The following is a 27,115-nucleotide window of genomic DNA, read 5'->3' on the forward strand; positions in this document are numbered from 1 at the left end:
GTGCATTGTCTGTTGTCAAGACTACCGACATCGATCCATTATCTTTATTTAGCTCAGTCTGGTTTTACTTCCCATTTTTGGAAGACACTTTACTAAAGTCTGAATGTTGCCTCTTAATTCACTCCACTTTCAGGGCCGTCGTGCAATTTATAGTATTGTTAATTATCTCCATGACATTTTTAGACCCCTCCTTGGCCTTAACAAACGACCAGAAATGACGTTTTTACCGTTTGACTTCCCTTGTGGAGCCACGGGGTACTTGGAGACCCATCTCTGGAAACGCGCTGTAAATGTGCACAGGGCGCCTTTAAGGCTCGGCGGCTGAAGTTGAATGAGGAAGTCTTGAGTTGCGCGTCATTTGCGTGTCAAAGAAACCAGGCGGGAGGGTAAGAGAACACAGTACTGAAGTACGAGCGACAGGAAAAAAAGTAGTGGAAAAGTTAGCCTCGCTCCTGGCAAAGGAGAGCGAACTTCATGTCTTCTCATCCGCTGGAACAGCCCATTAGCGCGCCAGGTAAGAGTGTCAGTTCAGAGAGTTGTAAACGGGCACTTGCCAAAAAAATGTTTCCTGCGAGGGACGCGAATATCACTGAGGGAGGTTTCTCGTTTTGTATTTGTTAGCCAGACAGGCTGTTGCATGCGCCTGGGTTTCCTGCCGCCTCGATTAACCGACTACCCAAATTCATGATCAGAATAAATAAAAGCTATGGCTCCTCAATGTATTTAATTTTTTTTTTGTAGAGAGGACGTGGACTTTTGAACTGCTTTGCTCCAATCGATTGCTGCGCGGTTGTCAGTGCATTTCAAAGTAAACGCGGGGGCGCATCACGGTAGAGGCCACCAGGACAGGCGATAAAGGCGTTGGAAATTATAAACCGGTTTGTCCTGACACTTTCAGGGAATGCGCACCCGTTGGCAGTTTTGTCAGAGTTTCAAACATTCACTGGCATTTTGTGAAGTTGGGCGTAGTGTGCAGAGCAGAATAGGAATTGGTATTCCCGTCGTTGTATCGACTGTTCGTGACAAGCTTCTGTTTATTATGACGTGAGGATCTCCGGTCTGATGGCTCTCACAATTCTTTTCCTGTCAGGCCGCCTCGTTACTTAACTTGGACAACTTCTTCTCATTTCTTTAAGTGTGCGTTTTATAAAGAACATTTTGGTTAACAAACTATCCCGTTTAATTGTCGATTGTTTGTTTTAAGTCCTGTTTTGGGTGATCAAATCATCGATTTGAACTTTCAGAAAGTTATTCTGATTCTGTATTGCTGTGGTCCTAGTCTTGGGCAGTGCATGATGTGCTACAGTCATGAATGTATTACAATATTAAAGAAATCGTATATTTCCAAAGCCACCCGTGCAACCAGTGTGATCAATACTCATTTGTTTTTAAGTCAAATGAGAAAGTGCTCATGTTAATAAAAACCCTAAATCACTCTAATGCTCCAAAGGAACAGGTATTCATCCAAAACGTTCGTTGTCCTGTACTTTGCATAATATTTACATAGTTTTAGCATTATGCTTTTAAATTGGTGGAAAGTACAGCATCATGTAAACATTGCAAAGCTGCCAGCAATGCCAGTCACTCTGTAATACTGCAGCTAGGCCGTGGACACTACAGCTGTTAAGAATGCCTGTAAATAATAAAATACTCATCAGATGTACAATATTAATAAACACGTTAATCCAATCTCAGTATCAAACAGGCCTTTTTACACTACCGTCATTAATAACTTTACAAGGCACTTTCCATTGCCAATTTGCTTACAAAACAGAACAGTGTCAAATTTTTAACAATGGAAGTATCATTTTTAGAAATAAACACACATGTAGCATATATGAGAAGTAATCACTGGTACACAACAGGAGTGTACTTGACAGGTTTAATGTTAACAGGACCTGTACAAATCCAGGATAAGGATAGGCATGGTCATAAAAAGAAAAACAGATTAACATAGCTGAAATAAGAGGCATAGTAACAACAGGACAATACACAAAGCTTAACAAGAAAACTGTAAATTAGGGTGCAAAGTAATTATAGAAGGATACATTTAAAATTTGTTTAGTATAAAATGGCAGGATACTTGTCTTATTGGACCTGGCACTGATCCTGGTCTTCTGAATGAATTTGTATTTCACGCTCACAGAGTGTGGACTTTACCAAGTCACTTAAATTGACTGCTCAACCTAAAGAAAAAATGTATATATGGCTGTGGTTAAGGTGGCTATCACTATATGTATGATGTAAAATAAAGATGATTTACTTGTTTGTTCAAAGCATGTTGTACCATATTATGGGGGAGAAAAGAAAAAAGAACATTGTTGTTGCAGTTGTGGAGCTGTATCACATTACATACTATGTTTTGTTCTATTGTATTCAGGTTCTGTTTAAAATATCTAGATAAGACAAAACCACATGCCAAATTCACCAAGGATCTTTCTTTATGGTTACCTCATTTTAAGTTCAGTTTTTCTTTTTTGTGCACTATGTTGTAGGAAATGACTCTGCAAATTACTTTGGCACGCACCACATTACATTATCAAGTCAAAATAAATGTAAGCTTTTTTTTTTCTTTAATAAGTTTGGCCTTATTATTTTACTCTCCAAAAGTTGGACCCACGATATCCCTGTATTTGTAATGACTACATTACAGCATATTTCTTTAAACACATTCAGTTTTCTTACAGTTTTTATTTAAGTGAAGTCATAATCGTGAGGAGGAGTAGAACCACATTACTATGAGAAATATTTTGATGTCTGTGTTAGAACAACATTCCAACCATTCCATTTCAGGCCAGAAAAAATAATAAAAAATTTTTTTTAAGAATTGTGTTTTCTATTCTTCTGCAAAATATTTTTTTCCTTTTTGCTCTTATATATTGCCTCAATATAAACACATGCTAAAGGGTTTATAAAGAAGCATAATTTAATCTGAGTATTTTTAAGTGAATTATTTGCTCTCCTCCAAGTATTCTGTAACCAATTGTTCGCATGTTGTGCAGTCTTCATGTATGTCTTTTGCCATTTTATTTAGGGTTTCCTGTAATAATTTCACAAGTTAGCATAAAAATATTAAAAGAAATGTTCACTTTGATCTGTAAAAATAACAACTTTTTGCACTTTGGAGAAAGGAAAGCTATTACTTAAAGCAGGAGTCTTTGCTATTCAAAATCAATCTCATTTCATGTGTGTGTTTATGCATTCAGTCTTCTGTGAGTAGAACAATACTGTAGTAAATGTGGGAAATTAGTGACTTGAAGCAGCATACTTGCTCAGGGTGGTTTTGGTTTAGATTATAATGCCAGTAGATATTTATTAGAATTTATAGCATCTGTTCCTTATCCAGCATACTGTAGTGTAAAAGGGTTTTTGTTTAGTATTCCTATTTAGGTTTAGTAATATAAAAGTTAAGAAATTATTCTGTTTGTTCACTGACTGCAGTCAGATAGATTTGAGTTTGAGTTTTAACTAATGGTGTTCAGACTTTCTTTAATGTTAACTCACTAATAAGTGGTTGGTTGCAGGGTGTTTATCTTGTATCTAGTGTTTGAGTTTGGGTTAAAAAAAAACCTGTAAGCAGTACCAGCATTATGCAGTAACATTAATTATACTTTCTGTGGTACCTCAATTGCACAAGTATAATTTCATAACTAATATTGTCAAAGAGCAAAATAAAGCAGCAATTTTAAAAGAAATGTTGAAACTTTGTGTGCTAGTTTTTTTTATGTCAACCTACTTTATGAATTTTTTTTATTTATGCACTGCATAAATCTGCACTGCATATTTTCAATCACATTTTTTATTTCTGTGAAATTAAGCCAAGTTTGATGAGCAGCGTTATGCAAACTCACAGCTGGTATCCTTTTTTTCTTCTGGACAAATTCCATATTTTGAATATACTTTCAGGATTAGCCTAGTTTGTCAGAGTGGCAAAGTAAATGTGGAAAAAATTGTTATAACAAGTTGTTATTATTAAATAAAAATGTATGTGCTTAAGGGCAATCTGACATATGTTTCCTTTTTGGGATAATACAATGATACGGTGATTAGTAGTACAATGTCCATGGACCCTGCGCTCAGTCTGTATCAATGTGGAATTTATAGTTTCTTCCTTTCTTTACTTGAACTTTCTCATTTCTCAAAGTTGTGCAGGGTAGGTTAAATGAAAACTCTAAATTGGCTCTGTAGGAGTGAGTGTAGATATGTGGATTTGAACATGTGTATGTGCGCACACACACTTAGAACTATCAAGTAAGAAGTATTGGAGATACATGGATGGGTGGTATAATGGAGATGAAACTTTTTGCGTATTCATTTTAATAATTTTTTATTCTTGGGTCTTTGGCTTGGCCCACATATACTGGTCAGGCAAACAAGGCTTATACTTTGGCATTCTTTTTAGAACAATCCTGGGCATTGAAAGGTTTTGGGTAGGCTACTGAAATGCATAAACCTTCAGAGACATGGTATGCTATTAGAGAATGCTAAAATGGTGAATATTTTGTTATCCTATGTATTATTTGTAAGCACAAGAAATCTCTAAATCGGCTAATGAGGATGGTGGAAGTTACAGGTAATATTTGATCCATTTGGGTCAGAAATAGTATATGTAGGGTAAATTAATTATGGCAGGAAATGCTATAAGTTCCTGGAGCTCATGTGAGGGTCGGGCTTGAATACCTCTTCAGTGTCTAGTGGAATGTTGGGGCAATGCCTCCTGTCCTGAGCTGTCAGGTGCTACAGCTGTCACTTGATGGTAGCAGTAAACTTCAAATTGGCACTATTCATCTGCTGTCTTAAGGCTTATACCACTGATTGGAGTACAATTTTATTTTTTTTGGTTATCTATATATATATAATTCACTAAGCCGTCGACAAGTAGCCACCCATAGAAAGCACGCCGGAAGGGGCGTAGATTCACTGAACCGCCAACAAGTAAGACGCCAATGGTGCACGCAGGAAGGAGCCACGCCCACCAACTCTTAGACCATTGGATACGACGAAAACTCGCAGAGCCACGGCCACAAACTCGGACGGGACGCCTCGGAAAACATGCCGTCATTTCTGTTTGTCTGTGCCACAGTCCACATGCAGCTCTGAGCCACGTTGACTTTTCATTAGTCAACCTCAGTGGAACCTTGGTTCACACAGAGGCAGCACCAGAGAGAGACAGAGGCACACACAGGCAGCCCGAGAGAGAGAGACGCGCACATACACAGGCAGCGCCAGAGAGAGACAGAGGCACACACAGGCAGCGCGACAGAGAGAGCCGCGCACACACACAGGCAGCGCGAGAGAGAGAGCCACGCACACACACAGGCAGCGCCAGAGAGAGACAGAGGCATACACACAGGCAGCGCGAGAGAGAGAGAGCCACGCACAGTCAGCGCCAGAGAGAGACAGAGGCACACACACAGGCAGCCCGAGAGAGAGAGAGCCACGCACAGTCAGCGCCAGAGAGAGACAGGCACACACACAGGCAGCCCGAGAGAGAGAGCCGCGCACACACACAGGCAGCGTCAGAGAGAGACAGAGGCATACACACAGGCAGCGCGAGAGAGAGAGTGCCGCGCACACGCACAGTCAGCGCCAGAGAGAGAGAGAGAGCCGCGCACACACACAGGCAGCGCCAGAGAGAGAGAGAGAGAGAGAGCCGCGCACACACACAGGCAGCGCCAGAGAGAGAGAGAGAGAGAGAGCCGTGCACACACACAGGCAGCGCGAGAGAGAGCCGCGCACACACACAGGCAGCGCGAGAGAGAGAGCCGCGCACACACACAGGCAGCGCCAGAGAGAGACAGAGGCACACACACAGGCAGTGCGAGAGAGAGAGCCGCGCAATCCTTTAAAACTGAGGTTAAAACACAATGAAGGAAGCAGTCTTTAAAAACCAATAAGCCCTGTGCCTCTTTTTCATTAGCGTCTCACCTGCTTCACCGATGCAGGCCCTGCAACAGTCGAGATGCTCTCTCACCAGCTGACCTTCTCTGTGCCTGACTCCACTACTGTCAGTCGCCTGATTAAAAATGGCCTTTTGAAGGCCATACCACAGGAACACATTGCCTTCAAGCCTGCTCTCGCTCACTCTAACGTACCAGCTTTCTCTCTCTCCTCACTCGCTCGCACACAGCACAGGGGAGAAATGCCCGCAGCACGACTCCACCCGGAAACCGTTTCAGCCACACTTCCATGCCACTCGCTACGCTGTGAGTGCGATGATTATTTATTTAAAAATGGCCTTTTGAAGGGGAGCTGTGGACCCGCTATACCACAGGATCACCTGTGACATTGCCTTCACATTGTTTTCCTTTTATTTATAATCCCATCAAGCAGATCAGACACCCAGGCAAACAACACTGAATAATCAATAGCTGCAACCACTTTGCCCGCCCCAACTCCTCACCTGAGTCGGTTTCGTCTGTGTTCAGCAGTGTTTCCCAAACTCGGTCCTGGTGAACCCCTGTGGATGCAGGGTTTTGTTCCAACCAGATTCCTAATCATTAATGCCGGTGAAACTCATCAGGGATAAGTCGGTTTTTCAAACGCGGCCGTATAGCAGATTAGTCTAGCAGGATGTAATAATCTGAGATGAATGCGCGCCCCCGCGCTGAGTGAAAAGCCAATGTATATTGAGTCTAGAAAACATGATCAGCAAGTCTTTGATAGGCTGCAACAAAATGATGAAAGAACGGGCGCATTTTTTTCTCACAAGCTGGGTGGGTGGGTGTTAGTTACTTAATTAGTTACTCGAAGGATTTCAAGATTTAATATGCACAAGCGGTAACACTGCAAAAGCAGCCCAAACCAGAAAAGACGGCTGGCAAAAAGTGGTGTTAAAATTAAACGCGTGTGCATTGTACTTACTGAAAGCAGCATTATGGATTTTGCAAATGTTCATTTTTTCCCTCTGCTTAAAAAACATTAAAAAAGCGGCGTGATTATGCGGCGTACGCCGCAGGTTGGTATGTAGCGTGTAAAACAGTTTGTTGCGGATAATTTGCCTTTTACTTTAAAACGAAGACAATTTCCTGTTAGATTTGCCTTTGCGATGACAATTAATAATGCACAGGGCCAAACTTTCAAAAAGATGTGCATGTATCTGCCAAAACCAGTTTTCAGTCACGGACAGTTGTATGTTGCTCTCTCCAGAGTTCCATCTTTTCATTCACTTACTGGTATGCCTGCAGGAATACATGCAGCGAGCGAACGACGCACACACACACATACAGGCGCGCGCGCGAGAGAGAGCGAGCGCTGGACGCATAAGAATACTGCATTACATTGATATACCGGTGTTTTCAGTATTCAAAGCGCTATCCACACAGGGAGAAACCGGGAAGCGAACCCAAAATCTTCCACAGTCTCCTTATTGCAAAGCAGCAATACTACCACTACGCTACAAGGCAGTTCAAGAATGCACCGGGCTCGATTTTGTTTTCACTTCTGTTTAGAGCGATCGGATTGTAGCGTGCATTGTTGCAATGTTACTTTTCTTGGTGGCTTATTACATTACGGATGTTTCACGTGTTAATTTTTTTCCCTGTGCTTAAAAGACATTAAAAAAGTGTTTCTCAACTGTGACTCCGGAACAACTCAGTACGCAAGCTATATTAAGCATCAACAACGAAGACTCGCTACACCTTAATGAACAAGTGCTGAAACTTATCTCTACCGACGAAGTAACTTTCACCAGCGTGGCCTCCATCGTCACAGACGATCCCCCTTTCAGTCACGGACAATTGTATGTTGCTCTCTCCAGAGGTCCATCTTTTCATTCACTCACAGTGGTATCCACAAACCTACCCCATTTGGACAACTGTGTCGTTCAGGAAGTGTTCACCCATCAATACATAATTATGCGGCGTATGCTACACCGCGGGTTGGTTAGTAATAATAATTTGGTCAAAATTTCCACGTAGGAAAATAATTTTACCGTAAGATGATGCCTACTTTTTTTGCTCCTATCTCCTGTTTGCCTTCTGACATGTGAAGACTGGCAGGTAGCAAGTATACAGTTAGGTCCATAAGTATTTGGACAGAGACAACTTTTTTCTAATTTTGGTTCTGCACATTACCACAATGAATTTTAAATGAAACAACTCAGATGCAGTTGAAGTGCAGACTTTCAGCTTTAATTCAGTGGGGTGAACAAAACGATTGCATAAAAATGCACCTCACTGTGCAGACACTAGTTTTGCCCTCTTCAACTTTCCTGTTGATTTTTTACTGAACTACTTTGTAGGACGACTTACCCAGTGTAGTCTGTATTTTTTCCTTGTCATAGCCTTGTTCCAATTGCCAAAGCAGTGAGGAAATCAACTCTGCAGTATTTCATGGTTTGGTTAAATCTGAAAAGTAAAAGTTTATTGGTGTGTTTTTATTGAAACCCTCTGTTTTAAATTTGAGAGAATGCTAGTCAAGTCTCCATTTTAAAATGGAAGGCATATTAACCACAGTCAAGTAGAGAGAGTCCACTTAATAAAGTACTTGCAGTCATGTTCTCTATATGTGTATGCTTTTGAATGAGGTGAGGTTAGGGGAACTCGCTGATACAGCGCATTGCTGCACCCACCACATGACAAACCAACTCAGGATCTCGGATAAGGACCCGAGTGCAGCCATGCAATGGGCGACACCTCAGCACCACACTAGTTCAGATGGAATGGAACAGTGTGAGTTTTTTTTTTATCGTGGCTGCAGTGCTAATTCTGCCACCAACACCTACGCTTTTCCCTGCAGGTTGGAGGGCTTTCTTGCAGAGCTGGATGCAGATTAATGTCATACCCAGGACAGAGCAATTGCAGGTTAAGGGTCTTGCTCAAGGGCCCAATGAAGTAGAGTCACTTTTGGCATTTATGGGATTCGAACTAGCAAACTTCCGATTGCCAGTGCAAATCCCTAGCTTCAGAGCCACCACTCCACCCCCCCCCCCCCATGCTTTTGAATGCAGTCTAATAAATAATGTACATAATCATATATAATATGCAGTGTCACTAAAGTAAGAACAATATGTTCAGTTCTTTTGTGTTTGTAGTGCATTGCTGTAACACATACTCTTAAGTTACTTAAGTGAGTTGATGTAAATGACTGAGTTTGCACTTCTGCTCTATTAAAGTTTATCGCCCTGTGTGTTTGAGATTTTGTTATGTGCAATATATTTGGAACTCCTAAACTTGTAAATAGCAAAGATATAAAGTGAGAGAATTCTGGAGATGAATAAATATATATATATATATATATATATATATATACAATATAATATAAAATATATACATACATACTGTGGGGAAAACAATTCAAAAGACAAGAGAAAAGGTTTGGGGACCATCCCCGTATATTGCCTTAAGACAATATATAAGAAAAAAACAGATCAAAAGTCTTCAATATTTTAAAATACAATTGACAGTTTTACTTTGTGAAATGATCGTTTAAATACAGACAGGATTATGATAAAAGGAAATGGTTGGCATGAAGTGACGTTATGAACAGAAACTGGAAGTAATGCCATTGAAGTGAGTCGGAAGTGATGTGGTCTTTAGGAGCTGGAAGTGATGTTGTTGACGATGGCCGGAAGTGACGTAGTTGCGGCCATTTTGATACCTGGAAGTGGAGGCCATTATTTTTCTTCGGGTTTTCTGTAGAAAGAAGAGATCCAGGTAAGTTCCATGTGACACCCATATCTCGCGATAGTTCACTCACCTTTAGGCTCTTTGACTGCCTCCTACTCGCACGTGTGTGACAATACATACATACAGTAGAGTCTCGCTTATCCTACCTTCGCTTATCTGACGTCCCACCGCAAAAAAAAAAAACGCATCAATCGGCAACCAGAACTGCAAGTTGCGAGCGTGAGTGTAGTCTATTTTTTGTTGCTCCCGACTCTACCGCAGCTAATTACAGTGGAACCTTGGTTTGCGAGCATAATTCGTTCTGGAAACGTGCTATCAGTCCAAAGCACTGGTATATCAAAGCGAATTTCCCCATAAGAAATAATGGAAACTCAGATGATTCATTCCACAACCCAAAACTATTCATATAAAAATGATTAATACAAAATATAAAGTAAAAATACATAAAACAAATTGATACAAGGAACAATGAACATTATAAATGCGCACGGCACAGTATTACGGCCCTACCTGACTGCTGTGTCTGTGTATAGGAGAGTGGCAGATCCCGCTACAATAAATAACCGCGCTGTTCCTGTTTCAAACTGAATAAAGCTGGTGTTGCTAAAGTACTGAGACTCGACTTCGTGTTTTCAGGTGTAAGATGGGGACTCGCACGTCACAGCACAAACACACACACACACACGGAGTCACAATGCTGTAGTAAACAGTATACGCTTGTACGGATGTTGGCTATATGAGTGACGGAGTTAAGGCTCTAGAAACTGCAATTAAATACATTGAGCAACAAGAAGAAGCTACAGGAATCGATATAATGATGCTGCAAAGATGGCGAGACAATTCTGTAACTGTAAGTTCATTTTTCCAGTTAATTTTTTTCTGTTTTGTTGTAAAACATGATTATTAGGTTCGTAATGTGTAAAATTATAACACAGTTTAACGTTTAATAGGTTTTTTCTTAACACCTCCCATTAATCCAACATTTTCGCTTATCTTACGTTCTGCCGGCCCATTTATGTAGGATAAGCGAGACTCTACTGTGTGTGTGTGTATATATATATAATATATATTGTAATTAACTAATCTTTATACCAGGTAACAGCTTCTGTATTGACATAAAGGAGCTTAAGCTGTAGTGATGTAATATATAACATAGTATTTTCAAACAGAAAGACTAAAGCTTATGCTGGCAGCATTGAACACAAGGCAGGGACCAGTTACAGACAGGATGGTAATCTATTGCAGGGCCCACGCTCTTGTTGGGTTAGATTATACTCGTCATTTAACCTAACCTTCTTGTTTTGGGAATGTGGGAGAAAAAATATTACAGTAGTACCTATAGTCAAACAAACACATACAAGGAGGAAAAAATACAAATTTTACACAGACAATGACTGGATGCAAGAATTGAACCCAGGGCATTGGATTCATGAAACAGAAATACAAACCTTTGCTCTGTAATGCCACGCATATACATGTGTGTGACTAGTATTATGTTTTACATTAATGCTTTAAAGTAGGGCTCGGAATCGATTAAAAAAGTAACTAATTAATTGCATAAATGTATGTAATTAATCTAGCATTAAAAGATGTAATTATAAAACTAATACATAAATCATGAAGTAAATATACACTGAATCACAAAATTTAATGTAGAATCAACACAAAGGAATTAAAAAAAAAATTAATGGCTTAGTTTAAACTTAAACAATACCCTTAAACCTGAACTTTTAACAAAATACTACTTGAGCAAGTACAACCTGAATTTGAATGCCTTTCTCAAAGGCAAGTTGAAAAGACGGCAATGAGAAAACAAGGCCAATTTATTAATTTTCAAATTGGCATATCATGTGAGACTCTGACTTGTATGTAAAAATGACCGAAAAGACTATTGATTTTGAATGCTCTGCTAAAGACTAATTTAATTGAAAGAATGCACATCTCTTAAACGGGCATACAGTAAAACTTGTGCTAAAACTCCTCAAGTACTATCCTCAATTGTTCATCACTGTCAACTACTTGATAGTTATTGTCCAAGCAAGTGTTTTTCAAATGGTGCGCCGTGGAAATAACAGTGTAGTGTCCCTGGATCCAGACCTGAGAGAAATACACTCCTCAGGTGGACCTGTCAAGGAGGATGGGACTACGTGAAGAAGCAGACATAAAAACAGCTACGTGTTTGCCGTTTTGCAGAAACATCACTTGGAGCACTTTAGCAGCCAGGAGACTTGTCAGCGGTCCATCTGCCTGGGTGCGTGTTTGCCAGAGCAAATTCAATACTGAACTGCTTTTATTTGCCACTCTCTGACTCGCCCTTTTGGACAGTTCAGCATGTCAAAGAGACTTCATACTTTTTGTGGTTAGTTGAATTGTTTTGTGCCTTGGGATTTTTTGGGTTAGAAAAAGTGTGCCAGAAAAAAGGTTGGAAAACACTGCTCTACCTGCACCTTTGCTCCTGGCACTCTAAAAGAGATCTCCATAACTGCTACCTCTCTTAAAAGCTGACAGTGTGTGTTTCTTGGATGGTTATGTTGCGTTCTTTGCATAAATATATTAATATATATGACTCAGGTGCCACCGTGAGTGGCAGCCTTTCCAGCAGCTCCATGTACGACTTTATCTTTCTACCTTTTTATCTATTTTATCTATTTCACTGTTCACTTCTACCACTTTCTTTTATGTGGACTCGTTCCCTGGACACTTTTTACAAGTTTTTAGTACTTTTTTGTGAATTTCCCCTTGGGATTAATCTATCCTATCTATCTATCTGAAGATACTGCAAACTTGAATCATGGGTAGGGATAATCATTACACTTATATTTTGTAGAATTTTTTTGTTATATTAGGGCATAGCACTGTAGGCTACCTAGAGGACAGGCAAGTTAATAGAGGTACTAGAGACTTATTTTGGTTTTACTGCCACTCAAAGATAACTTATTTAGCACTTATGTGACATTGATTCGATCTTACAGAAACATGAAATTAAAAAAAAGTGTAATTTTTTACCTTTGCAACTTTTCTTTAGCATTGCACTGGGACTGCCATAAACTCCCCCTTCTCACCCCCTTTCCTTCCACTCCCCTGCACCTATGTCAATATGTATAAATCAAGAAAATGATCACCAAGGCTATGCATTGACATGTGGCATATCATTGTGAACCACGTAATACAGACTTTTAAACCTTTAAAAGACTTAACTTTTTTTGTATTATTGTTTTGTAATCTCTCTATATATAAAAGGAAATCCTGGAATGGAAAGCAAATGCAAGGCTACGATGCGTGATAATCTCGAAAGACATTTAAAAGACCCACGAGACCAAGGAGACTTGCCACGGTGCGTCTCGTGGGGACCGTAAACATGAGACTTGGTGCCAAGAGATTGTCCCAGGGCCGTAGCAAAAAGGACAGCGGCTGTACAGGCTTTAAAGAGATCGAAGGGCAGCCCGACAGCAGCTATAACCCCCCCTTCCGAACGCGAGCAGCGTTATACATCCTGCAAGAAAGAATTCAAACACGCCCGGGGCCAGTAATAAAAGACAGGTATTGCTTTAACAATGTCACGCGAGACCAGGCAGTGAGCCATCATTTTAAACAAGTCAACAGACCTCTAAGCAATCAGTTGTTGGATTGCTTTTGGCAGGCAAGCATCATGTGCTACCAGCTCTTAAAACAACGACATGCGACAGGCAGAAGAGGCAGCTAGCAAGCAGCAAAAAGACAGCAAATGATCCAAAGGCATATCCTTAGCGTACGTTCAGCCGCAACACCCTTCACAACACGAGCAGTATTATACGTCTGGGGAGAAAGAGGTGCAACCAGGCACGTGGCCGAAAATAAAGGACAAGTATTGTTTTTACAAAAGTTTTTAAAGTAAAAGTGAAAATAATGCTTATGTAACAATTCACAAGAAAATAACAATCTCTTTAAATTGTAGATTGCCTTCCTAAGGTAAAGTCATTCCTGATGAATGGGGACGTGGGAATGAGGGGTCCTTTCATCGGATTAGTGCTATTTCAGATGTGGAATGGCAAAGTGGGGGAGGCATCTTGATGAATGAGGTCTCCAGGTCTTAAAACAAATCCAAATCATATTATGTGATATCAGCTAATGTGAAATTTTACTCCGTACTTCTAGAATTTTTATTTTTATATTGTATTGAGTATTTATTCTGTTCTATGTATTGTACTGTACGGCTCAGAATTAAAAGACAATGAGTAAAATGACAAAGAACTTCATAAAAATGTTTACAAACGTTGACACTAAACACACACAGAGCAGGTTAGAGACTATGAAACCAGTGAAATTAGAAAGGCTCAAAAAAAAAAAAAAAAAAAAACGGCGCTATGCACATGTGGAGAAAGTTAAAGGATATGAAAGTATGAAAATTAGAAAATATAAAAAAAGAAAGTAAAGATCGCAGTAGCGCAAACAAACAAACTGCCTCATTTAACTATGCACCAGTCTAACTTTGGTTTTGCACAATAATTACTACACTATTGCACCTTAACACTTTATTCACATAATTGTACTTATTTATTATGTTCTACTATACTGTTATCTTTCAATCTATGACTTTTTGTTAATCTAACTAATATTCTTCTAACTTTGCACAGTTTTTGATAAGCGGATCAGGATGCATTTCACTGCGTGTTGTCCTGTATAACTATGCATGTGACAAATAAAGAATCTTGAGAATTTCAAAAACGGAGTTTACCGCACATGCATTTATTGGTTACTTTGTTCATGTATATATATTTATCTGTCTGCTTATTTAAAAAGCTACATTTACCCCAGGAGTCAAAAACGTTCTGTCTAGCCCTTGTACAAAAACCTAGACAAAAGCTGGGGTATCACCTTGGTAACCCCATGTACTTTTGGAACTGTGAGAGGAAAATAGCGCGACTTTACAGACAGGAGTCCAATGCAGAACTCTACTTACTTTTTTACTTTGTAAAAAAAAATTATTAACTGCTGATGATATAGATCGTTTTGTCTGTGCTGAAATTCCAAACAGAGAAACCTGTCCTGACCTCATTAAAAAGATTCAGCATATTGGGACTGGCAAGATTACAAATATTGTTTTTACAGAAGTTCTGAAATAAAAGTGAAACTAATGAAATAGCAACAATTCAAAGAAAACAAAAATCTTAAAAGTGTGTATCCAGAAAACCAAACATGGGGGTTGGCGAGCGAAGCGAGCAGGGGGCAAAGCCCCCTAGTCTTATAAAAAACAAAAATTACATGAAAATTCCACCCTGACCAAAGCACTGCCTGAGGCGGTTACCTTGTTGTTGTTGTTAAATATAGTTGCTTCCAGGACCAACCTGTTAAACAGGCCACATTAATCAAATCAATGTGTTGCCTTTCTCCAGGCCTACTTTAAATACTTCAGACAAAATAGCACAACAAAGATTAATGAAACTTATATGAAACTTGCATTCTATTTCATGAAATAACCTGAAGGGGCTTACAGTATATGTCCATAGTAACATTTGTGTGTCTATAGCTATTCGTTTAAAAGCTTGTGTTATGATCTGCCACTTACTTGGGTACTCCTGCATTTCCCACCTAATTTATTTCGTGTGTTTGTGAAGTTTAGAAGGAGGGAGAGTGAGAGGATGGGAGCACCTGAATTGTCACCCGCTGCACTCAGGTCCCACCTCAGCACCATATTGAAACAGTGTGAGGTTTTAATGGTGGCTGTATGTTGGAGGACCTGCTGGCAGGGCTGGATGTAGATTAACATCATACCCATGACAAAGCAATTGCAGGTTAAGGGCCTTGCTCAGGGGCCAAACGGAGTAGAGTCTCTTCTGATATTTACGGGATTTGAACTGGCAACCAGAGGCAATCTTCCAATTGCCGGCGCAGATCTCTAACCTCAGAGCCACCACTCCTTAGAAAGAAAATGCACTCTAATAAATTCTAGGCCCCCTGGAATAAATGGACCCAGAACAACAACTGCTATAGTTTTCATGTATAAGAGCAACACAGTTTTATCAAGAAAGGTCTACCATCCAAAAATGTCCAGATAATGAATTCTTTCAAGCTTACATCGACTTCAACACTGTCGCCATAACACTGAACTACACAAAGCACACACACAACCTATCATACCATTCATCCATCGATGCCATCAAATACCAATGTATGATCTGATACTACAGAAAGGTTTTTTCCTTGCATCATGTTACGTTTATTTTTAAAATGTGCAATATGCTCTCTGCACATGTGATTCACATTTATATATTGTGACGGACGGCCAGGGCCCATGCCTGGCTGGGACGCCCCTTCTCTATATGTTCCAGGTGAGCAAGCATGGGTTGTGCAGTACCTCCCCCGGACCACGTGGTGTCAGCCCCCCAGGGTGACTGTGGTGCCTCAGATACCCGCAGGGCTCCGGGGAAGATGGAGTTCTCCACAGCCCTGTTGGGATCTGGGGTGGCCACCAGGAGGCGCTGCAGGGGTTCCTGGGCCTGTCTGGGCCATAGTTCAGTCACACCCAGAGGTGCAATCGGAGGCAGGTGGTCAAGCACCTGAAGCACTTCCGGTTGAGCTATAAAAGGGCCAGTAGCCACCACTCCGGGAGCCTGTGTCGGGAGGAGGAGGACAACACTTGCTGGGAGGAGTGGTGGTAAAGAGAGTAGTGTGTCTTTTGTTTTGGAAGATGTGTCTCCCAGCTGAAGAAAAAAATAAATCCTTTTGGTTTAATTTTAACATGCCTGCATTGTCAGTCTGTGTTGGGTCGGGTGCATACTGTATATAGCGCCTTTCTTACAATGTCTAATAGATTTTTTTAGGAGGCTTTTCAACTGTAGATGTTTAATTGTAAACTGAAGCTTACTCTTCATTGGACCATGTTAAAGAGAGCACCTCTGATTGTTGCAGTTCAAAATCACTGTTCCTATTTTGAGTGTTGCCTTCATTAGGCTTTGGATTGGTTTAGAAATGTGACAGTCAGTGAGCTAATTGTTACCACCTAGTTTTAAGCAAAATTTACTCATGGTTGACTTTAGTGTGACTACAGGGAGACTTACTTAAGCATGAGTAGACATGGTCTAAACCCATATTCATAAGTGGAAAAGTTTAGTAGTTTGTACTGTTTTGTTTTAAACATATGTTGACATCACATTAAACAAATCTCCACACAAGTTTTATATTTTTTATGTTACTTAACCCATGCGTTTTGTAATGATGACTGAGAAAAATTTTTAATCTGATGTTTTAATGGTGAAAGACAAAAAAATTAAAAGGCAATGATGACCAATGCTGTGTAACAGCAAACAATGTGAAAAACATCCATGGAAAAAATTCTTGCATCACATAATCCATATATCAGCTATCCAGTCATTTGTTCACAACATGTGAAACATATTCGTTTTTAGCTAAATTATTGTTAAACCCATACCTCCGAAATAAATCGGCTTATATCATAAACAGAAAGTGCAATTCACATGGGAGTGAGTCTTTGAATTGAAAATCCACTATTCCCCCTAATTAATTGGTCAAGAGTGCTGTCTTAATTCAAAAACATTAAAACAGACCTTCCCACATATACGACCAATTTTGAACAGTATCAGTTACAATGCATTTGTCAACCAATTTTAACCAGTCGCTATTGACATGCTGTCTATAGAGTTTGTCTCTGCCCATTGTGACAACATGAATAGCAAATGCTTTTCCTGCACCATCTGTTGTGTCCTTTAAGATTTTGATAGTTAGCTTGAAATACTCCTTTTTTTCTCTTAAAAATGTTTTACACTCATGCTTTGGAATCTTTAGTCAGAGACTTTGCTGCATAGGCAAAATCTAAGAGCTTTTGTAAGTTGTAGATTATGCCGGATTTTGTGCTTTTAATATAGATTATTGCCATGACTTCTGTTCAGGATTTATAGCAATTAAAATTATATATCAATTCTTTAGGCGGTGTGAATCATACTGTTATTTTTACATTTTTTTTTGTATAGAGCAATAAATCCTTTATATTGTTTGGCATCCATAATACTTTATAGTGCTTAACATTCTTAAATCTGCTGTTCCCTGTTGACGGAGGTGTGAATCTATCCAAGCCCAGTTGGGTACAAGGCAGGGACCAGTGCTCATTGGAAGGACCACTTGTGGATACACAACATGCAACTAATTTGGAATTGCTGGATACCACTAATATTTTTGGGGATGTGGGAGGAAACCCAGGAAGTAGTCAAATTCATGATGCTGAATATTTGATGTTGGACTAATATCTAATTAACCATTTTATTGTACTTATTGTTTTTTGTTTCAAAATTATTTTTTGCTTTAAAGAACAAGTATTTTGTAATATCTAGGTTTCATATTATCGAGGTAATTTATGTATTGTATGGTGAAAAAATATACTTTCAGTGTAATTTTGTAGTATATATTAGATCCCTTAATGCAAGTAAGACAACCATGAAATGCTAGTAGATATCTGAATGTCATTGCTGAAAAAAGCATGTCAGCAATGTACATGTGTGTGTATGTGGCTGATGAAGAAGGGCTAGGAAACTCCTGGAAAGAATCAAGGAATATGATTGTGATTTGTTCTTATTCTAGTATTCTCAGCAGTCAGCAAACCACAATCTGTTCAGATATATGTGGTGTAAGTTTGAACTAAAGATTCCGAGTAGATCTCCACCACCAGCACATTTTTTTGATTGGATGTGGAAATCAAAATTGTCTATTGTATTCGGCTGAACTTTAGACATCTTGTTGTTATTCAATGTTCTGAGGGTAAATTTGGGACATGTTGCTTTTAAATAAACATTTTTAACATTATACAGTGGAACCTCGGTTTGCGAGCATAATACGTTCCGGAAACGTGCTCGTAGTCCAAAGCACTCGTATATCAAAGTGAATTTCCCCATAAGAAATAATGGAAACTCAGATGATTTGTTCCACAACCCAAAACTATTCATATAAAAATGATTAATACAAAATATAAAGTAAAAATACATAAAACAAATTAACTTGCACTTTACCTTTGAAGAGAATCATGGCTGGTGTGAGTGAGTTTCTAAACTCTTGTGGGATTGCACCCAACGGGACGACACGCGGAAGAGCGTCCCAAAGCAATCACAGTCTCCCAGCGCTGTAGCAGTTCTCCGTAAAAGCGAATCTGAAAAGATCGCGGACATGCTATAAGCGCCTGCCGTCAATGGGTGATACAAGGAACATTATAAATGTGCAGGGCCCTGCCTGACTGCTGTGTCTGTGTATAAATAACCGCGCTGTTGCTGTTTCAAGCTGAATAAAGCTTGTGTTGCTAAAGTACTGAGACTCAGCTTCGTGTTTTAGGGTGCAAGACGGGGACTCGCATGTCACAGCACACACGCGTGTGTGAGCACGCATACACACACACACAGCGCACACAGTCACAATGCTAATGCTGTAGTAAACACTATACGCTTGTACGGATGTTGACTATATGAGTGAGGCACGCCGACTCAGATGGAGAATGGGAGACGATTGCCCACAATCCCACAGTAAGAGAGAGGGACGAACCATCAGCTCAGTTGTGATCACATGATGCTCAGCAGACAAACTACTCGTACTGCAAGACCTCGCTCGTTTATCAAGTGAAAATTTATTAAAAATTTTTGCTCGTCTTGCAAAACACTCGTAAACCAAGTTACTCGCAAACCGAGGTTCCACTGTACTCTGTTTTCAAATGAATTGAAGTCAACATGTTAAACTCACCTGCTGAGGACAGCCATCCTCTTAGGTCAATCTTCTTAACGTCACATGTGAAAAGTCTTCTTTTTTTCCTTTTTATGGTATTTACTGAGCTTAAAGTAAACACTATTTGGCTCATTCCGTACTGACCAATTATTATTAACATCCATTCATCTGTTTCCTAGCAGGGCGTACACCCATACTCCGAGTAACCACAGAAAATCCACCAAACTCCTCACAGAGAGAAACTGGGCTTGGAATTAAACCAAGGTCCCTAGATCTTTAAGGTATTAGTGGTAATGACTATACGAGCATTGTGATGGAAACCGGGGCATCAGCGAGCCCAAACCCTGACATGAACACACAAAAACACAGTCCCGGGTTCAAATAAAGGTTGGTTTATTCGCCAGTATCCTTTCCACGGTTGCAAAAGCACAAAACACAGATTTCTCTCTCCAATATCCACAAAAGCTCACTCCTTGCAACTCTTACCACTACACTGCCCTCCTGTTGTCCTTCTTCCTCCTGGAGTAGTTGTCTGCCTGCAGTGTCCTCTCGCGGCACCCAGTGACCCCTGCTCTGCCGGACTACACTTCCCTGCATGACCTGCTGGCTTTTCACTGGGCACCGATATCTGGGGCTGCTGCCATCTAGTGTGCTGGGGAAGTAAAAAAAAAAAAAACACCAGCGATATTTTTCTCTTTCAGTGGACTGTCCATCCATCCATTCCGGCTCTTCCTTCCAGGTCTGCTCCCTTTCTTCTCCCTGGCTGGGATGCTTATCTGTCCGTTAGGAGTTTTCCATCCGGGCAAGGAACCATCCTCTCTCCTGGCCAGGAAGCCCGTCCAGCCCATGTGGCATCTACAGCATGTATCCTTTTAATTAAATTCATGATATAATACAAACCAGTTCCAGAACAGTGCAAAATGTAGTGTTTTTTTTATTCGCAAAACCAATGTCATGCACAAATCTTGATTACTATCATTTTATTCTGAAATGCCTGTTTAAGAAATTCAGCTTGTATAAGCAAGTGTAGTCAAGTTGCATTCTGACATTTTAAACTAAAATACCTATTCCTTAATACAACTGTAGTTATGTGTTAATGTCTGTTGTATATATCACAGCGTCATAAGTACTTTTACATTTTGCTGTAACAAAATTGTCCTCTAAGCTCTGCCGCCACATAACTAACCTGAATAAACACAGTTTAGTAATGGATGGAAAATTTTTATACATTTTCTACATGTAAAACAATGTAAACATTATATTAAAGTAGATAACAAAGATTGTAACAAATGTAAGCAGCATTTTGAAAATGTAAGTGCAGATAAAAAAAAATGAAACTGCAAAATCACTTCCTCTACAAAACAATAGTTTAACATTTCTAGCAAACAACTCTTGAATCTAAAACTGTTCCTGTATTCTCAGTTTGATGGCATTTTAACACTAGCAAATCTAAACCAACAACAATGTGGTACAATATGGTATCCTGTTTTCCTCATTTAAAAGCTGAAGATAGCTGAATAATTCTTGGAAATCATCTTCTTGACATGAAAGCACTGCAGCAGAATTTCATATATGAAAAAATAGTTATAATCTGTTCAGGTGCTAAACAGCAACATTCTTGATCTGAAATGCAAGTGGCAACCTCGCTGTTGACCCCTTTATCTTCAACAGTGCATCATTGTTTACATGAAATTGTTATGCAGTGGTCAGTGCTGCTGCCTTACAGATCTTGAACACAGGGCTGCACATACTCCTCATATTTGTTTTTATTCATCTACTCCAAGTTATCCTACAACATCCTAAAGACATATGGTAGGGTTTGTTGGTGACTGTACATTGCACAGGTTTGTGCCTTGTTTTGTACTAGTTCCCTATTCAGACATGTTTCTTAATGCTGCTGGCCAGGCCATGATTGCCTATGACCCCAAATTGAAAATGCTAGGATTAGAAAAATGGATAGGTAAACTTATTTGTCATTTTTTAAGTTGAATTTAAAGGTAATTGTATGTGTTACTTGTAGCAAACCGTTTGTTTTAAGTGTTTATATAAATACATTTTCTCCTTCAGACATGCAAAGAAATATCAAGTATTTATGCAATAACTTGAAAGAGAACATTTTCCCTGAGAGAGATTAAAAAAAATGAACGAATCTACATGGGGGCACAGTACCACAGTGGTTACTGGTAGCATTTTATAAATCCAGCATCCCATGTTTGACTGCCACGAACAGTTGTTGTCCATGTGAAATTTACATGTTCTCCATTTGTCTGATTTGTCTCACGGATCTGTCTGCAAGTTATGAAGCAGCGAGTACTGAGTATTTTCCCCTTTGGTACTCTGTATTCCCCTCCACCACCAAAAAAAATACATTTTGGTAACTAGATTTTTTTTTTCAAAGTCCAAAATATTTGGTCTGTTCATATTTGTAACAAACAGGGATAGACTTAGGAAATCTAGAAATGGCAAATTACTGTTTTGCTAGTTTGTAGTCAGTTGTTCCATCTGTGTCTTTTGTTGCTTGAGGCACAGTAGTTAGCACTGTAGTCTTAAAGCTCAGGTCACATTTTTAGACACAATACCCATAATCTGTCCAATGTAGTTGACAGATGCTTCCCTCATCTTTAGGGACAATTATAAGACCTTCGCTTAAATTATAATTCACTCAAAATTAGTTCAAGTTCTTCTTCCTCATGAACTTCAGTTCATTTAACCAAGTTTGGAGAAATTGCCAAACATTTCCACGATTTCAATGAACTCATGGCAAAGTGAACTCCACAGTGTTCACTCTTCACTGTTAATTGGTCAATAAGATAAAGTAGCTGTTCTTGATATCCTTAATTCAGTAGAACATTGATGGTGTACAGATTTCAGCTGCCCAACGAATGTTTACATGAGTGTACCTTGCAATCACCTGACTTATTGTCTGGAACTGGGGGTTTGGCTGTAATGTTTGATTAACTGGATGTTTTCTTTATGCACTAATGATGATTATTGGCTTTTTAATATACAGTGATCCCCTGCCTATCGCGGAAGTTACGTTCCAGAGCCATCAGCGATAGGTGAAAATCCGCGATATAGAAAGACCATATAAATAAACTTTTTTTTTTTTATAGTTTAAGCCTTAAAATACCCCTCCCACATGCTTTAAACTTATTAAAACACACTTTGTAAACACATGTGATATGTGGATGTCGGGCTAAGGATATGAGTAACATCTCTCTGTTATAAAAAACATCTTGGCAGGGAGACAAGGCTTGATCATCTCAGAAGACAATTTGACATCCCGCGAGGGACATTTTAACGTCACACAAGACAAGGCAGTGAGACAGAAGGACAGCTGCTGTACAGGCCTTTAAATAGTCGACGCACAGAGCGACAAGCAGAACTGGCATCTTGGCAGAAGCAGCACAAAGCCAGTAGCTGATCCGTCCTCTTCTCCTTAGTGTGCGTTCAGCCCTCACAGCCCCCCCTTCACTCCTCCTCCTTCACAACGCGAACAGGAGAGACGCGAAGTGGCAGGAGCGTAGCGTGCCTCCAGGGGGTGCGGTTTGAGCGAAGCGATTGAGACCGGATCCTCTCAGAGAGACACTTCAACGACACGCAAGACTAGACAATAAAACCTTAGGAAACAAAACCCGTGAGACGGTGCCCTTTGCACATCATGCCCTACTTACAAACAATTTAAAACAAGTTCACTGACATCTAACCTAGCAGTTGTAGGAATGCTTTTGGCAAACAAACTCCAGGTGCTCCCAGCTCTTAAAACAACAAGAAGCAGAACATGCAGCTTGCCAGAAGCAACTGCAGCTTGCTAGCAGATGATCCGAGCCCTTCTTTCTTATTGTGCGATCAGCCCTCACACACACCGCCCCCCCCCCCACTCCTCCTCCTTCAGAAGGCAAGCGGCAGAGACACGAAGTGGCAATAGGACAGCTGCTGTACAGGTTTTTAAGTAATTGACTCAAATTGCGACAAGCACAACACACAGCTGGCCAGCAGCAGCAGCAAGACAGCAGCTGAATCGATCGCTTCTCCTTAGCGTGCGTTCAGACCCCCCCTTCACAATGCGAGCAGCATTATAAGTCCCACGAGAAAGAGATTTAACCACGCCCGGGGCAGGAAGTAAAGGACAAATATTGTTTTTACAAAAGTTTTAAAGTAAAAATGAAAATAATGCATATGTAACAATTCCCATGAAAATAACAATCTCTTTAAATTGTTTATCCGGTAAACCAAACCCGGGGGTGGGCGAGTGAAGCGAGCCCCCTAGTAATAATAATAATATTAATAAATCCACGTTGTAGCGGGGGCGCAATAGCTGATCCGCGATATAGCGGGGGTTTACTGTAGTGCCTTTCACAGTTAACTTTATATCAAAGCACACCATTGCTGTCATACTGCAGACAATCGGTTAAATGTATGGAAAAGTGTACTTGTTAATGTCATATCTTACTTTTCTTTTACTTTTTATGTAAATAATAAAGTGACGCAATTCTCTCCTTCCCAGTAAATGTGATGAATTATTATTATTATACAGCTTATAAAAAGGAGTGCTTAGCATAATACCTGCCTTAAAGGAATACTCCATTCAAGAATATTTTTTTATGTTACTTACCCCATGTACTTTGTAGTGGTGGCCAAGAAAAATGTCTAATCTAATGTTTTCATGTGGAATGACTATGAAGATGTTCATCACATAATAGAACTGAATGTTCTGTACTGTACAACGACAAATCATGTGAAAAATGTTCATAAGAAAAAAAAAAATCTTGTGTTGCATAATTCAGTTGTCTTTTACCCAGTTGCTAGCTCAAACAAAACAAGTTCAAAGCAAATGCTTTTTTTTTGGCTAAAATATTGTTAGTTACTTTTTGAATTACCAGTGCATACATAAACAGCAAACCCAAAGACTTATAGGAGAGACGTTTGAATTGTTGACAGGACTCTTGACCAACAAATGACTGGGGGATGAGGGTCTTTAAGCCAAAAAGTCTGTGCTGTAAGTCTTTGGGTTTACTGTTTATGTATGTGCTGATAAATCAGGAAATAGCTAACAGCAAAGAAAGGATTTGTTTTGCATGTTTTGTGTCAGTGACTGGATACACGACATGTGGATTATGCAGCACGATTAATACGAGATGTTTTTCCCATTAATGTTGTACAGAACTAGTGACCATTAGATTCTGTTCTATAATAAACGTCTTTCTCTCCTTTCTGCATGAAAACATGAGATTAAATGTGTTTCTCAGCCACCTCTACAAAGTACATGGAGTAAGTAAGATCATTTTTGGGTGGAGTATTCCTTTGTGCAATTAGATTAAAACAAGATCCACAAGTTTTACAAAAAAGAAAAACAATTAACTTAATATGTTCATTCAACAGTATTCAGACTCTTCCTTGAACTGTTTGTGCGCTGGGTCTGTTTAGAGTGGAGTAGTATCTCTCTGTAGATACTGTTTTTCATGTATGGCTCATATGAACTAATAAAACTCAGTATTTCTGTTATTTATAAAATCTGGGAGATTTAATCTACTCTTCATTTAAGTGATCACTTCAAAGGCAGTATCCTATTAATACAACCCCAATTCCAATGAAGTTGGGACGTTGTGTAAAACGTAAATAAAAACAGAGTACAATGATTTGCAAATCCTTTTCAACCTATTTTCAATTAAATACACTACGAAGACAAGATATCGAACGTTCAAACTGATAAACTTTATTGTTGTTTTGCAAATCTTCACTCATTTTGAATTTGATGCCTGCAACACGTTCCAAAAAAGCTGGGACGGGGCAGCAAAAGACTGGGAAATTTGAGGAATATTTAAAAAACACCTGTTTTGAACATTCCACAGGTGAACAGGTTAATTGGAAACAAGTGTTTGTCATGATTGGGTATAAAAGGAGCATCCCCAGAAGGCTCAGCCGTTCACAAGCAAGGATGGGGCAAGGTTCACCACTTTGTGAACAACTGCGTGGGCAAATAGTCCAGCAGTTTAAGAACAACGTTTCTCAACGTACAATTGCAAGGAATCTAGGGATTTCATCATCTACTGTATATAATATCATCAAAAGATTCAGAGAATCTGGAGAAATCTCTGCACGTAAGCGGCAAGGCCGAATACCAACACTGGATGCCCGTGACCTTCGATCCCTCAGGCGGCACTGCATTAAAAACCGACATTATTCTGTAAAGGATATTACCACGTGGGCTCAGGAATACTTCAGAAAACCATTGTCAGTTAACACAGTTCGTTGCTACATCTACAAGTGCAAGTTAAAACTCTACCATGCAAAGCGAAAGCCATACATCAACAACACCCAGAAACACCACCGGCTTCTCTGGGCCCAAGCTCATCTGAGATGGACTGACGCAAAGTGGAAAAGTGTGCTGTGGTCTGACGAGTCCACATTTCAAATTGTTTTTGGAAATCATGGACGTCGTGTCCTCCGGGCCAAAGATGAAAGGACCATCCGGATTGTTGTTAGCGCAAAGTTCAAAAGCCAGCATCTGTGATGGTATGGGGGTGTGTTAGTTAGTGCCCATGGCATGGGTAACTTGCACATCTGTGAAGGCACCATTAATGCTGAAAGGTACATACAGGTTTTGGATCAACAAATGCTGCCATTCAAGCAATGTCTTTTTCAGGGACGTCCGTGCTTATTTCAGCAGGACAATGCGAAGCCACATTCTGCATGTGTTACAACAGCGTGGCTTCGTAGTAAAAGAGTGCGGGTGCTAAACTGGCCTGCCTGCAGTCCAGACCTGTCTCCCATTGAAAATGTGTGGCGCATTATGAAACACAAAATACGACAACGGAGACCCCGGACTGTTGAGCAACTGAAGTTGTACATCAAGCAAGAATGGGAAAGAATTCCACCTACACAGCTTCAACAATTAGTGTCCTCAGTTCCCAAACGCTTATTGAGTGTTGTTAAAAGGAAAGGTGATATAACACAGTGGTAAACATTCCCCTGTCCCAGCTTTTTTGGAACGTTTTGCAGGCATCAAATTCAAAATGAGTGAAGATTTGCAAAACAACAATAAAGTTTATCAGTTTGAACATTCGATATCTTGTCTTTGTAGTGTATTCAATTGAATATAGGTTGAAAAGGATTTGCAAATCATTGTATTCTGTTTTTATTTACGTTTTACACAAAGTCCCAACTTCATTGGAATTGGGGTTGTACTTGAAAACTGGATATGGATTTTTGCACTGATCTGAGATGATGATGCTTATTGTGTCTGTGAATTTTTAAGGTGCCTGTCACTCTCAAACATTCAGTTAACACTGCAGACTGCTAACTGTTGTTGCTTTAGGGCCAAGTGAGCATGTTGGTTTTTGTTTGTAGTTTTAATAATGTGACACAAGGCCTTCTCTGATAAAACAACAGCCTTGAGATACAAGTGTAGAGGCTGATTTAAAAGAAATACAGTTAAATATTTCCTTCCTAACTATAGTATTTGTTCCTGAATAGATAAATGACATTTATGAGTTGCTAGACAATTAGCAACTAACTAACTAAGGTCTTTTTGAACAGTATACCTGGTGCAACTAAATATCAACCAACAGTTGATGCCATTGTTAACAATGATATTAATCGGGATGAGAGAACATTTCTACAGACTAGACTAAAAGGTACCAGAAATGAAAAATGAATGGTACTTGGTGTGATAAATGACCACAGGCCAATTCTGATGGCCATGCTCAGGCTGCTATTATCAACAAAGAGGCAGGCTCTAAAAGACACCTGGAGGTGATCTGTGCCTCAGTCAGCAGAAGGGATATCCT

The 27,115-nt window shown here is 39.7% G+C and overlaps 1 protein-coding gene and 1 long non-coding RNA gene across 2 annotated transcripts in view; one reads left to right on the plus strand and one right to left on the minus strand.

Annotated features, from left to right (window-relative positions):
• Nucleotides 1-27,115, minus strand: part of LOC127527940 (uncharacterized) — a 48,705-nt gene that overhangs the window by 17,674 nt on the left and 3,916 nt on the right. Inside the window, exon 2 of the long non-coding RNA XR_007935125.1 lies at nt 8,253-8,348. This is a non-coding gene — a long non-coding RNA (uncharacterized LOC127527940). The remainder of the gene's footprint in view (nt 1-8,252; nt 8,349-27,115) is intronic.
• Nucleotides 325-27,115, plus strand: part of rell1 (RELT like 1) — a 97,460-nt gene continuing 70,669 nt past the window's right edge. Inside the window, exon 1 of the mRNA XM_028801988.2 lies at nt 325-514. Within this exon, the coding sequence (XP_028657821.2) occupies nt 475-514 (40 nt within the window). The 5' untranslated portion in view covers nt 325-474. The remainder of the gene's footprint in view (nt 515-27,115) is intronic.

This window comes from Erpetoichthys calabaricus, chromosome 5 (assembly GCF_900747795.2).
Source record: "Erpetoichthys calabaricus chromosome 5, fErpCal1.3, whole genome shotgun sequence".
NCBI classification, from domain to species: Eukaryota; Metazoa; Chordata; class Cladistia; order Polypteriformes; family Polypteridae; genus Erpetoichthys; species Erpetoichthys calabaricus.